At 39.0% G+C, this 14,304-nt stretch overlaps 1 protein-coding gene across 3 annotated transcripts in view; it reads left to right on the top strand.

Annotated features, from left to right (window-relative positions):
• The window catches only part of ADAMTS20 (ADAM metallopeptidase with thrombospondin type 1 motif 20), a 103,331-nt gene extending 89,336 nt beyond the window's left edge, over positions 1–13,995 (top strand). For 2 of the 3 annotated variants that reach the window (XM_030015753.1, XM_030015752.1), the window contains exons 29-39: positions 43–210; positions 1,467–1,640; positions 5,639–5,809; positions 6,250–6,450; positions 6,587–6,716; positions 6,870–6,964; positions 7,062–7,156; positions 7,564–7,697; positions 8,451–8,542; positions 11,472–11,576; positions 12,246–13,995. In XM_030015753.1, coding sequence (XP_029871613.1) covers positions 43–210; positions 1,467–1,640; positions 5,639–5,809; positions 6,250–6,450; positions 6,587–6,716; positions 6,870–6,964; positions 7,062–7,156; positions 7,564–7,697; positions 8,451–8,542; positions 11,472–11,576; positions 12,246–12,335 — 1,455 coding nt within the window. In that variant the 3' untranslated portion in view covers positions 12,336–13,995. The remainder of the gene's footprint in view (positions 1–42; positions 211–1,466; positions 1,641–5,638; positions 5,810–6,249; positions 6,451–6,586; positions 6,717–6,869; positions 6,965–7,061; positions 7,157–7,563; positions 7,698–8,450; positions 8,543–11,471; positions 11,577–12,245) is intronic. The other variant, XR_003923604.1, reaches the window with a different exon arrangement.
• The last annotated feature ends 309 nt before the right edge of the window (positions 13,996–14,304 follow it).

Genomic DNA, 14,304 nt, shown 5'->3' with positions numbered 1-14,304 from the left:
TGTGATTTTTAGTAAAGTAATGAAATACACTTCTCTTTTCAGTGTTCTGTTTCCTGTGGAAAAGGTTTGAAGTTTCGTGATGTGCATTGTTTTAATAGCTTCCAAGCTAAAATAGAGGAAGGAAACTGCAAACATTTAAAAAAACCACGGATGTACAAAATATGTAGAGCTGGAAGATGTCCTGCTTGGAAGGCTGGCAGATGGGAAGAGGTATGTAAAATCTGCTATAATTATGTTCTCTATGAGTGCACCAGATGAGATCATATTCATGATACAATGCTTCAATGCAAATAATTGTCAGGAAGTTTTTTATACACATCGCAATGAAATTACAAATGAGCAAGTAGTTCATTATATTTTCTTTTTCTTTAAGAGTAATTAAAAGTAAATATCTGTGAAAACTGAAAGTATTTGGTAATCTGAACCTTGGACTGGATGTGTACTTAGGGCTTTCCTCAACTTACCTTGTAAATTCAAAACAACGGTAAATTTTTAAAGTTTACTTCTTGCCTTCAGTGATGAATTCAGTATTATCGCTGTAATTGATAGTTTAGTCTGAATATTGAAGTGAAGCCAGGTTTGTGGGGGAAGGACAAGAAAAAGAGCTTGTGGGCACAAATACTGGCCTTTTCCCTGCCTTGGTCTTGTAAAAGATCTCTCACCTTATTGTGAAATTGTGCATAACTGAGCGCCTGGCAGTATTTTGCATTTCACTCACTCTTTCAAAATGTAATTCCCCACATTGATATAGACACATTACCACTCTCCACAATTTGGCCACACTTGATAGACCAATATCTACTTTACGATTAGGCTTGAGTCTTTAGGTAGGCTTTGGGACCTAATTGTGCTTCTGACTGGGGTAAAAGGGGGCTGTCTATCTCAGCAAGCCTTAGTGTTGTAATGAAATAAATTTGGCCAAAAAGGAGGAAGAAGCACGTCGCAGGAAGGATTTGAACCTTTTTAAGCTCCTCAGTACTACCTGCAAAAGAAAGAGAAGTATCCTCAAAATACTGCACCATTTGCAAGATTTTTCTAACCTGAAATACTGAGGGTTTTTTCCTATCATTTTAGTATTTGCATTTTAAAACAACAGACAAGGCTGTCAGCCTCTAATATAGGAATGAAGTAAACTCAGAACTTAAACTGTTTGATCTTGCAAAAATGTAAACTTTGGCTTTGCATATGCCTATAGTGATTGTTCCTGCTGTGAATTAAGATAAGCCAAAAGATCAGTCTAGGTAACTCAGATGCATTTATTTTCCATATTTCCTACAAATTTTGATTTTCATTGTAGTTCTACATTTTCAACATAAATTTCTTCGGATACAATGAAACGCTGGTGTGGTAACGGCTGTGGAGTGTATTTTAAATAATATCCTAAGAACTTGTAATAGTGGCAACTGTACCACCTTCTGCGGACTGTCTCATTTCGCACTGAGATAACTAATTTTGGTCAATTTTAGTGTTCTGTATCCTGTGGAGTGGGAATTCAGCAGAGGGACATCTACTGTCAGCTGAAGGACCTGGGCCAAGTGAACGAAGCAATGTGTAATCGTGATACCCGACCCGCTAGCAAGAGGCATTGCCAGCTGCCTGCCTGTGTGCGGTACCAGTGGTTGGTGGATGAATGGGAAGATGTAAGTAGGGCTTTCAACTTGTATGAAGTAACTGAGCGATGTCATAAGTTGTGGGTTTTTTTCCAACTTGGATCCGTTTCTAATAGCTGTTGTGTCACAGAGTAACGAGTGACCATGCTGGATATTTTGAAGGTCAAGCTTGCAAAGCTAAAGAGAGTGACAAAAAATGTCAAAGGCTTTGTTTGCTCTCTTATACAGGATTTGCTTGTCTACTGTTGTAGGCAAAAGCTCTAGTGGAGCTCTGAGCAGGTCCCTATTGATAGAACTGTGCAATTTGAATACAAAGTTCTTTACATAGTGCAGAAAATGTTTAATAAAACCTCATTATGAAATACCATTTAAAAAAAATTCACTTCTTAATAATAGAAATACAAATGAAATGTCAGCTGGAAGTAAAAATCTCAGAGGTAAAACCTTTGGGCAATAGTTTTTTTTCAAGAAGATCTGTATGGAAGACTTACCAGAGAAGATAAGCAAAATAAAACTCGGCATTCTCCTACCAAATATGCATTTTTCATACTTAAGAAAATTTAAAGACACCTTCAGGAGAGAACTATCGTTTTTAAAGATGTGATGACTATTTTCTACATGCTAAAAATCTAATAACTTTTGTATCCATGTATGCAAACATACAAACATATATAAAGAGAGAGGGAGAGGGAAACCCCCAAATTATGTATAATACCTGAAGTGGTGTACAGAAGAGCCTGTCTCTTACTGTAACATTAAACAAAAACCCAGTTCGTGCAGTTGTGGCGTCTTAATAATCTGCACTGTTAAATTTCCTAGGGCAACCCCCCTGAAACTTTGAATATGAAGACTCAAAAGTCTCAGGGACACAGTGCTGTAGAAGTGACTACTGTTAATATATAAATCATTTGTCGGTGCTCTGCAAAACCTGGATTATATTCATGCAGTTCAGACATATATATTCCTCTGTTAAGCTATATTGAGGGAAAGCTGACAATATATGTTTCTTCCAAGTGTTCTCTTCTTGTATGAAGCTGTTAAAATCAGGAATTAGTGAAAGTGGCTCAGAATGACCTTTTACCACAAATACACACTTTCAGAGAATAAGGGTGAATTTTCCTTTTCTGTCAAACAGTTGTATACTCCAGCTGGGTATTTGGAGCTCTCCACTACAAATGCATTGTGTTTCACCACATCTTCTGGCTAGTTCATAACTTCTTCCACATGGATATTGCTGCTTGTTTGAAATTCCTGTGTTCAGTTCCCTTCTCTGACTAGATTCATATATAGCCCTGTACATCTAGCATTAATAGTAGTTCAAGTGTTTATCCATCTGTATTTCACTCTCGGTGCAGTACGTCCTCCACCAAACTCGCAATATTTTGCCCAGCTGTCTCAGCTCTGAGTGCTCGTGTGTCATTTCCTCGCCTCGCCAGTCACAGCATAGCAGTAAAATTTCCAGATCTAGCATTTCTCCAGCTTGCAGCCAGGAGGCTGGCTGATACACGTTTTCATACTAGAGAAGAATGTCTACAACACTAATGTATAAAGTATAATAAAAATAATTCTTCTGCCTGTCCCCATTACCACATGACTGGGTTATTCCTTATGTGCCTAATATTCTGAGCTGCTCCATGCCACTAAAAGCTCAGGTGTTTCTGTAAGTTATGCCAGCCAACTGGATCCACGCTCCATCCCCTGATACAAGTCCACACAACATTTTCGTTCTCTGAGTGACTAGGTTTCCGAAAGGCATAGTGCAGGTATGGCTTCCATTGCTGGGCCACAGTCTCTTGTGGATCTTCTGAACGGGTGGGTAAGCCTCTCACTGATTTACTTTGATTGCTCTCTCTGATTTCCTTCCATCTTCTTTCTCAAAAATGTGAGGTGACAAAGAAGGCAATCACTCAGCAAGACTGGGGGATTATAAGCACTTACTACCCTAATCATGAGTCAATGCTTAAATTTCTCCTTAAGGTCTTAGGACCTTACTTCTACCTAATGCAAGTGAATTTTTGTCAGGTTTTTTTTTCCCCTCAAACCACCCCCCCTGCTACAAAAAGTGATGACAGGCTGTTCCTCAGATGTAGTAAGACTGTTGTTTTTCCACATCAATAACGTGATATCACTGATTGTTTTATCTGTTAATTTGTTGCTCATGTGAAGAAGATAAAAAGCTAAGGCTTTTTTGTCTGAATGATTTTTTTTTTTTTTTTTTTATCTGGGTCTCTGCATGTTTAGAGCTTTCAGGTGAAATGAAGTTTGTAAGCCCAGATGTATATTTTGCAGCTTTTTTCAATAGGGTACTTACGTCAGTGAAGTTTGTAGAGCAGTTCCTCATGTGCTCGCTCGTCAAGTTTGCAGATGATGCCAAACTGGGGGGAGTGTTTAGTATGCTGGAGGGGCAGGGCTGCCAACCAGGGCACCCGGACACGCTGTGGGAATGGGCCCACAGGAATGTCATGAGCTGCGACGAGGACAAATGGAAAGCGCGGCCCCTGGGAAAGAAGCACTTCTGCAGCAGCCCAGGCTGGGGATGAAACAGCCCTGGGATCCCCGTGGGTGCATCCTGGCAGCAAGGATGGCCAGCAGCCTCCTGCGCTGTACAAACAGGGACGCAGCCAGTAGATCAAGGGACGTGATCATCGTCTTCTGTTTCTCAGCACTTGTTAGATCGTATCTAGCATCAACATCCCATTTTGATGCCCCAGTGCAAGAAAGAGATTGACAAACAAGAGCATATTCAGCAAAGGACCCCCAAGCGGGTTGGGGGCTGAAGCGGTTGCCCTGTGAGGAGAGGCTGAAGGAACTGGGATTGTTGAGTGTCGAGAAGAGACAGCTTTGGGCAGATCTCACAGCAGCCTTCCAGTATCAACAAGGAAGTTACCAAGAAGATGGAGCCAGTCTCTCCACACCGTCCTATACTGGGAAAGCAAGAGGCAGCAGAATAAGGTGAAGCCAGAGACGTTCAAATTGGATATTATGAGAAACTTCTTCTCCATGAGGACAGTTCAGGCAGTGAAACCGGCTGCCCGGGGAATTTGTGCATTCTCCATCCTCTGAGGTTTTCAAGATCCAACTTGATAAAGTTAGAGGTTTCCTCTGGCAGAGCTGCTTTACTGTACAGCTCCTGGGTTTTGTACTTCAAGTTGCATCTTTGAGTCAATAATAATAAAATTTGTACAATAGGCTTGATCTATGTGTCGGACCCTGATGAGTCTTCTAACTGACTGTTATTGGGTCCAAATTACTATTAAGTTAGGTTCAGGTCTGACTATAGTAGGTGGTGTTATTAATTATTGCCTCTGCTGAGACTGGAGTTTGTGAATTTGAGCCTTCCTTCTTCATCACAGCAAGATCAAACAGGTTAGATGAGGCACCCATAGCTGGGGACGTGCTGTTAACATGTATTACTTAGCCTGTACCTCCACTTTTGTGAATGGCAGCAAGGTTCTCATCCTGTCCTGGCAGAACTGTGATGACTCTCCATCCCACCAGCTTGCCATGGGGAGAGGTCTGAGGATACTCAGGGCAAAGGCACAGGTCCAACAGATACTGCCACCCAAAGCTGCCACTGCCTTCATTAATAGGCAGGTTTGTTTTCTTTTCTTTTATCAGTGTAATATCATGTACAGGCTTCCAGGTATTCTTTTTGTTTTGTTTTCAAGACCAACTTACTCCTTTCATACTTCACCAAAATCCTTTTTTTTTGCTCTTCCCTTTTCATACAGATGAGCTTTTTCACTCAACCTATCATCCTGGCCTGACATTTTCATTTTCTCCTCCATCTCACCCAACAGTTACAGTGTCATGTCATTATACGCTATTGTTTGTTCAGTTGATTAGAGGTACCTGAACTTTGAAAACAAAGGATTTTGATTCAGTGAGTAATTCAGTCCGACACTGATAGTAGATGTCATAAAAGGTGGTGTTGTCTGGGTTTCACTGGTGTGTGGCCATTGGCAAATAACTTCATTCTGTAAATGGCTGGTTTCAGCACAAAAATTGTGACTTTTTCTCACTGTCAGTGCTCGGCATCATATAGAAGAAAGGAAATATACCGAAAGGTTAAGTGTGTGGATGAAAACCAGCTCCAAGTGGATGAAAGCTTCTGTGATCCTGCCACAAAGCCTCCATCAACCAAAAACTGCAGGATAGCTCCCTCTAGATATGTTGTGCTTACAGGAGAACTGTCACAGGTAAAGTAATTATACTGCTCGCACATCTTTTGTATAAAGTTACATTTAAGAATGTTATATCTCTGCAAAACGTACATTATGTGTGCAGAGCAAAAAAAAAAAAAAAAAATACATCTGAACATGGGTGTCTAAACTTTCTCCACATTAAGAGTTCCAATCAGCCGTGATATATTGTAGTGACTGTTATCAGTCTTCTGGTAGCCCCCCTGGGACCTATGAACACCAGCTAGAGGACAGCAACCCCTACTACAGGATTCCTTTGCTGGCTCCCAGGAAACTCTCTTGCAAGCTGATCTCGCTGAAGTAAAGAAAAATCTTGTCCTCGATTTCGGCGGAGTGCTGGATCAGTGCCGTGTTGCCCTTGCACTTACCTGTAATTGCAATGCTGCAGAAAGGTGGTTTCACAGAAGTGATGCCTGTGCTTGGGGATTTTATTTCAGTGCTCAGCCAGCTGTGGGTTTGGTTACCGGCAGAGGATCACGTACTGTGTTGGAATCCATTCTGTTCAAAACCAGCACGCCCACGGCCTTCGAAATGTAGCGTACCGAGAATGCCCGGTGGAGCCATCCCCGTACATTTATAAATGTAATATCAAAGGATGTTCACAAGCAGCGACCTGGAGAGTGGGGAAGTGGACCAAAGTGAGTACAGATGTGCAAGCTCATTTTTGATAGTTGCCTCCAACATAAATGAATGCCAAGACTAATTTGCTGACATAATTATGTTAATTATTTACTACCTTCTAAACTAAACTTCTTGACGGCTATCCATGTCTAGTGCTCTGTGTCTTGTGGAGCGGGGGTAAAGGAGAGAACCGTAGAATGTGTGACTGAAAATGGCTTATCCAGTGACTTGTGCCTGCCACGTTTAAAACCAGATGCCAGAAAGATCTGCCATGAGGAAGAATGTAAGTGACAGCTGTAATTTTCAGCTGAAGTTAATGTTTTTCCAGGTTACTTACATAAAAGTTATATATTTGGAGCACAATTATGCAGAAGTAAGTCTGAAAACTAAATGCTATTCATGAAATACTAATATGATTTAATCATTCATTTCGAAGGTGAAATTCTTACCACCTGCAAAGATATCCAGGTTAAAAAAGGGATTAGAAAGGATGGTGAATACCTACTTAGCATGAAGGGAAGGATGATAAAGGTACTCTTAATATTTATGAGTTTTATGAGCATATATTTTTATGAAATAATACTTTTCTAATAAAGATTTTGCTAAAAGGTTGTATTTTCTCTTCCAGATTTATTGCTCAGGGATGCACTCAGAGAATCCCAAAGAATATTTGACATTGGTAAAAGGTGAAGCAGACAACTTTTCTGAAGTATATGGATTCAGGTACAAAAGTGGTTTTGTAACTTTGTGAAGTGCACTTATTCCTTCCAAAATAAAAGAATAAAATAATACTTACCTTTTGTGAGAACAGATGAGTAGAATTTTTTTCCTTGATTTTCTGTTTTGAATATCCAGGCATATGAACACACATGCAGAAATGTAGGTACTTCCAGGCTGAAATTGTGTTAATTGCACTAAATGATTATAAAAATTTTCTGTCTTGACTTTAGTAGAAATAGCTTCAATCCACATTAGTGTTTCAGCTAGTCCAAGATTAATAGCTGAGCTTCTTGTTCAGTAACTGTTGTTTAGTATTTTTATGTGGCATAGTGTAATGCAATTATTTTTCATGCTGATGTTATGTTATGGAAAAATGTCAAAAGGAAAACTAAATTTTTGCTATTCTCTAGGCTGCAGAATCCATATGAATGTCCTTTCAATGGAAGCAGAAGGCAAGACTGTGCCTGTCGAAATGATTACCTTGCAGCTGGCTTCACAGTTTTTAGCAAAATAAGATTTGATGTAGCTTCCATGCAAATTAAAAGTAAGCATTTTGGCAGTTTTAGCCAATGTGAGCATTCTATTGAAATTGCACATGGTCATGATTACCAAATTACCATTTTGACCCACTTACAGATCTAGTTGTGCCATTTTGGGGCAAACAAAATTCTTATTTCCTTTAGGAATTCAGTGGGAATTTCAAAGAAAAAGAAAATTGAGAAACCACCGCTACTTCCCTTGTTAGTTTGTCCCAAGTGGTCAAGTGGCATGAATCTTACAGATTTGTATTTTATATGTGACCTAGCTTCAGTCTCTAAGGTGTTGTTCCCATTATTCCATTTCCTTTTAGTCCCTGGCATATTTTTCTTGGGAAAGCCCTCCTATGCTGTAGTTAGTCCCTTCTTGGGCTTTGGCAGACGTACTAAATGGACAAGGAATCTTGCAGCGCTTTCAAGCCCCTGCCTGCAGGTGACAAGGTGGCCCACAATCAGCTCGCCTGGAGCTGTGTCCAAGTGCACAACCATCCTCCTCCTCCTCCCAGCCCCCTCCTAGCTCAGAAAGCAAACTGGGCTTGTAGGTTGGACTGATTGTTGCGTTTACAAAAATGGACTATTTAAAACATAGTTTCTAAAAAAACAAACCAAAACACACAAAAAAGCCCCCTCCAAACAAACAAGAAACAAAAAAACCCCACCCAACACAAACCCAGCCCCCCCATGTTAATGCCTTTTCGCACTGTTTTCACCTGAACTTCTAATGCAGCAGTTTCAGTGTTGAGTAATTTTCTGTTTTCTAGCCACAGATTTTCTTTTTGCTCAGACTATACTTGGGAGAGCAGTTCCATTTGCTACAGCTGGAGATTGCTACAGTGCTGCCAGATGTCCACAGGTATTTATGATTTCTTATCCACTTGAAATGTGCACGTAAGAGGGGACACACCCCCCCCCCGCAATCTGTGTGACTGCTTTAGAGCTGTAAGGTTCTAAGCCAATCTCCTATTCTGTCTAGTCTGTGTGCTACATTAATAAGTATTTTTTCCTCATTCTTTCTTCTCCTGTTCCACCATCTTCCCCCCGCCACCTCCGTTTCTCCCTCAAGTTGTTTACTCTGCATTTTCCCTCTAGGCTCCATGTATGTATATCCAGCTTTCCACGTATTTCATGTGTTGCTGTCCCTCCCTGTGGATGTGATGTATCCTTTGTTTCCCCTAATCCCTCCTCAATCTTTGTTCTCCCCCAGTGACTTTCCTTTTTTATAACCCTGCAGAATTTTTCTTATCTTTTCTCTGTTTCTCTCCTGATGCTTTATAACTTTGAAGACTACCAGAGGAAATCAATCCTGTTTAGCAGTATGATTTAAAATTTATACATCCATTGGTGTGTCTATGTTAGTGTTTTAGTTTGGATTGGATGGCGCTTTTTAAGTTAATCCCTGTATTGTCCCAGCTTACTGTTTGTTGGTTCACATCACGGAGCAGTCTTGAAGGACACGAACAGGATGCCTTCTGGATGAAAGTAAATCAAACAAAATGCTCCAGAAGAAGGCTCTTAATGCACTCTAGCTGCTAGTGGGGATTCAGTCTGTGGGACTAGATGAGAGTTGTAAAACCAAAGTACAAAACCCAAAGTAAACCCTGATCTGTGTACTGCGTACAGACATTGGGCTCTCTGACCCAATATTTTCACTCTATAGATCTGCTCACACTGCAGCATCCTTCCTGCTGGTGTAGACATAGCCCTCGTCTGAACTAGACAGCCTAGGCTGCCTTTGGAGTCCGTTGGCAAAAATGGGATTCCCTAGAAAACAGTTCAGCTAATCTTACCGTATTAGACACCTTAGGATGAGGAGGGCTGTCCTCTGGAAGTGTGTATTTCTTTCCACTGTTCACAAAGGGAGTTAAGATCGACTGGCTCAGACTTGCATGGAGGTGAATCCCTGTTGTCCATCTATCCTAGGGCTTAAACTTAAGACAGGCTATGTGGGTGGATGCATTCAAGGGCAGCTAGAGACAATTTATGTACAATTTAAGTACCAATGAAGTGCCTAAGTTAGGCAGACTTAACCCCTGACGAGAAAACAGTCCAAGTTCATTACAGTACTGGGATGCCTTCAGCCTGCAAACTCTTCACACTTAGTACAATGCAAATCTATTTGCGATCTGTAACTTCTGTTGGGAAGTCGTTCTGCTTGCATGGTTTTGTGTTGACGCATTTCTATCTTATAAGATCTGCACTGAAACTCATGCTTTTAATGCAGTAAAAAGGCCTCCATTCCTGCACTCTCAGTCCTTGAAATCTGTTCCTGGCCTCGAGTATGCTGCCTGATATGTCAGGCAGCTGTTAAGCTGTCATTATGACTGTACATAGCACTTCTCATTTACTTTTGCAAAATGATGTCACCGTGAATGAAGTTACTTTGGGCCTGTTAATTGTGGAAAGCATTCCACACTGTTTGTATGAATTTCCTCCAGGTTCTTTATTCATTAAATGGAAATCTACTTTTTGGGCACTTGAAGAACCACCTACCCTATCCGTATGAGCTTATGTTAGCTCATCCTGAGTATATGAGTGCTAGAAACACAGCAATTTTACATAGAAGTGCTCTCAAAACAAATCTGCCATACCGAACAATGTAAGACTGAGTTTTTGTGAAAGAATTTCAGTGAATCACAAGAACAAAGGATGAGTGGTGTATTTTTATATATGCGCACATACATGCACCCACACAATATTTATATATATATAAAAAAGTATATCTGACGATATTAAGCAATAAAATACAGAAGCTACCATACATAATAGAAATGTTATCATTGTTAAAGCTTTTATCTCAGGATTTATGCGATTTTAACTAGGTCTGAATACAGAAATTCAGGCCTTCAGTGAATTGTATGGAGGTGTGCAGGAGTTTTCTGATTGTAGTGCTCCCTAAACTGGCCATTAGGCTCTTTGTGGAGGTAGTACTGCTTTCCAACAGATTGCACTTCTGTGTGAATGCAATTTAATAATTTTCTGTACCAGTTTGTTTACCAATGCAGTGCAGTTTGTTGCTTTTAATATGTTTCTTATTCTCATATGAACTGATTCTGGTTTAAAGCTAGTTTTCAGAGTATGTATTTGCATAGGCAAATATTTTTAGAATGGTTTGTATTGCAAAACATTCCGTTTAGCAATAAATTTATTTATTTTAACCTTCACTTACGTTCATGTTCAATTATGTTATTTGTTATACTGAAAAAGAAATGAAAGGTGGTAAGATGATGATGCTTGGACAGCGTGCTTACAAAAATTTGAGAATTAGATGGCTAAGAAGTGATTTGTCTGTAATTTCCAGATAGAGGTAGGTCCTGATCGTGTCATTTCCAAAATGTTCAGGCACTTGGGGGAAAAAAAAACCCAGAAACCAACCAACCAAACAAAACCCCAGCCTCATTCTTGCATATTGCATGTCTACTTTTTGTAAATTAAAATTTAGTATGTAGAAAGCAGGCTAAAATAATTTGAGTTGTCTGATGTTAGTTCTGTATTCAGACTTTGCAGACAGGTGCTACAGATCAGCTGATGCACAGGTGCTACTTATTGCAGAATAACTTGTTCGTGTGTCTATGTCCCAAGTGTCCAAAAAAAGAGTGTAATGCAGTGTAACTAACCCAGGTTAAGTACGCACCTTTGAGTCCTTAATGTCTAGATACACCCTAAGTGATATGTGCAGATATACCAATGTAAAGTGTTTTAGTATTTTGAACTCTGTTTATGAGCTCTGTATTTTACATTTCTTTTTTTTGTTTGTTTTTTGTTTGTTTGTTTGTTTTTGTTAGGGACAGTTCAGCATTAATTTGGCTGGTACAGGTCTGAGATTATCCAGTACAGTTAGGTGGATTGCTCAGGGCAACTATGCAACTGCTGACATACACAGATCCCACGTAAGTCAACGTTCTTTTCCTTTACCTGCTCTTATGGTCTTATGGCTTGGAATATTATGCCTCCAGAGGTACAAGTGATGAGTCTCTAGTGAAAGCTAGTTGTGAATCAAAAATAGTGCTCCAGGTCTCTGACCCATCCAACTCTTCTTCCAGATGTAATGCACAAACTATGTTGAATCACACCACTCAGAATCTGATCCACATCAACACTGCCTGCCTATTTTAAGAGCCTATTGTTATATTAATCAAGTTTATTAAAAGTTTTGAAGATACCTAATAATACTTAAAAAAAAAAAAAAAAAAAAAAAGATACACACAACACTCCAAAACCCCATTTTATTAAAGATACCCTACTACAGAAGATCCTTACAGGTTACTTACCTCCAACTTGATTCATGTGAGGAACCCAAAGACCAGTTGAAAAAGAACAGTAAGCATGCACAGTTTAAGACAACGTTGGATGATGGTAAGCCAGGAGAGAAGGTATACAGCGATACCGATAAAGGATCTCCATGCCCCTTTTTGCTAATTTGATGCTGTCTCTTGATTTAGTATTTGTAGGTACGATTTGTCAAAAGGTCTATTGTGTGCAAACCTCAAGGAGCTTTTTGTACAACTGTGATTTCAGTCGCTTTTCTTGATTGACTGTTCTCTTTGTCTAATTCCCAGGATGGTACTAAAATATATGGAAGATGTGGAGGATTTTGTGGAAAATGTATTCCTAATACAATTATTGGTCTCCAACTTCAAATACAGTGAGAACTCTGATGTGGTAAGAGCATCAAAGCAGGCACATCTGCCATTTAGGTGCAAATTGTAGGTGCTGTGTATATATATATTTTAATTCTTTCATCTCTGTAATGCTCATTACTGTAATGCTCACTACTAAGAATTCCTGTTTTCTTTAGTGTTTTTTCAGGGATGTACTACCAGTTTGTGGGCTAGCAAGTGCATAAATCACAATCATAAACCTTCAGGTTTTAATGGAGAGGCATTCATTCAATGTACAGTATATATTAGCAAGTAAATTGCACTGAGGTTACTACCATGGATAACACTCTAAATTGTACTATAATTGTAATACTTTACCTGCAACTAATCAGTGCAATTCTTTATGCAGTGTTCAGTAGAATTTATACTCTACTGGTTTTCTTGATCAACTGTACTAAATTACAGAAAGGAAAGAGTTATGGCTATATAAGGAAGACGGGTAATAATTTCAAATACTTCCAATTTTGTGAAACCTTTTAGGAATTATCTGTCAACAACTTACAGCAGAAAGTATATAACCGACATACTTGAGCTAGTTTCTATAGATCTGTGTGTTTCTCTGTCAGTAAAAATGTTTTTTCCCCATCCCTTTCATTATATTCTTTGTGGTGCTCAAATACTAGCAGTAATCCTGAGAAGTGTGGTTTAACCTCTGTAATCTCTATAGCACATGTTAAACATCTAGGCTTAGTTTTGTTGTGGTTACAGGAAAAGAAAATAAGGAAACAAATTGCTTGAAAATCTGATTTTAAATCCCTGCCTCTCATCCAAGTATACTGTAAAAGCAGTGTATTCTGTTTACTGTAGCACCTTGTATGTGGTTATATGAATATGTATTTACTTAAACACTTTCCGTATACACCTTACTCCTTTATACTGGCCAATGGCATATTAGTAAAGGTTGTAGTGTGTGTCCCCCCATACTCCAATTCAACATAGTTTTCAATAACCTTGGTGAAAACCCTGGGCAGAGGCAGCATCAAGCCCCACAGTGGTTTTGGTGTCCATCTTTTACTCAGTTTAATTTTTCAGTGTTTGTAAATACAGTTCTAACATCTGCTAGTTACAATTATTTCTTCCAGAAGAGTAAGTGTATGAAAGAGTTACAAGGTTTAAAAAACAATCTAGCTCTTTAATTTGTTGTTTTGTAATACTTTACAGTCCAGAACTGTAGAAATCTATGCGTGTAAAGATAATCTGTTTCAGGGCCAACTCTCAGGTATTCAGAATAAAATTTTCTACATGCGTAATAACATACGTTATGTACCAGATAACTATACATGCTTTTTTTGATAATATGCATTCTGTAAACCAAATATATGTTTTGCATGCCAGTACAATTGGTAGATGAAATGGCAGCTATATCATATTTTTACCCACAAAGAGTTAGCCATGAATTAGCAACATGCATTAATTAAAACCAATACTGTACCACAGAAGTGTAAGCAGCTACTTTTTAGATAACACATGTAGGTAATTATTTTGTGATCTCTGCATCAGAAATGTATTTTTGCACTATGTGCCTTATATTAGTTGTAAACATTAATAAGAATACAAAACATTATTTTCCTAGAAATGTTTACATTTATAATTAAAATCTTGTAATTTATAAACTATTTATACAATAAATATACTTGTGTGAATGGTACCAGAGTACTTTCTCTCTCTCTCTCTCTTTTTTTTTTTTTTTTTTTTTTTTTGGCATCAAACACTTAGTACAAAATGTTGCAAAAACATTTCAACTTGTTTATGCACAGAATAACTACATTCTTAATACCTCTTCACAGTAGTATACGTTGACTTTTACTGGAATAACTGCCACACAAGCAGGTTACAGTCATAGGAGTATTTTCCATGGAAGCAAATCCTACTTCAGAGGTACAAACTCCGTGTCTGTGTGCTCTTTCCAGTCATCCCCCCATATTCACCTGTACCTTTCTTGGGGGGTTGCCCTGTA

The sequence above is a fragment of the Aquila chrysaetos genome, chromosome 5, assembly GCF_900496995.4.
Source record: "Aquila chrysaetos chrysaetos chromosome 5, bAquChr1.4, whole genome shotgun sequence".
NCBI lineage: Eukaryota > Metazoa > Chordata > Aves > Accipitriformes > Accipitridae > Aquila > Aquila chrysaetos.
This window is presented reverse-complemented; position numbering and strand designations above follow the sequence as displayed.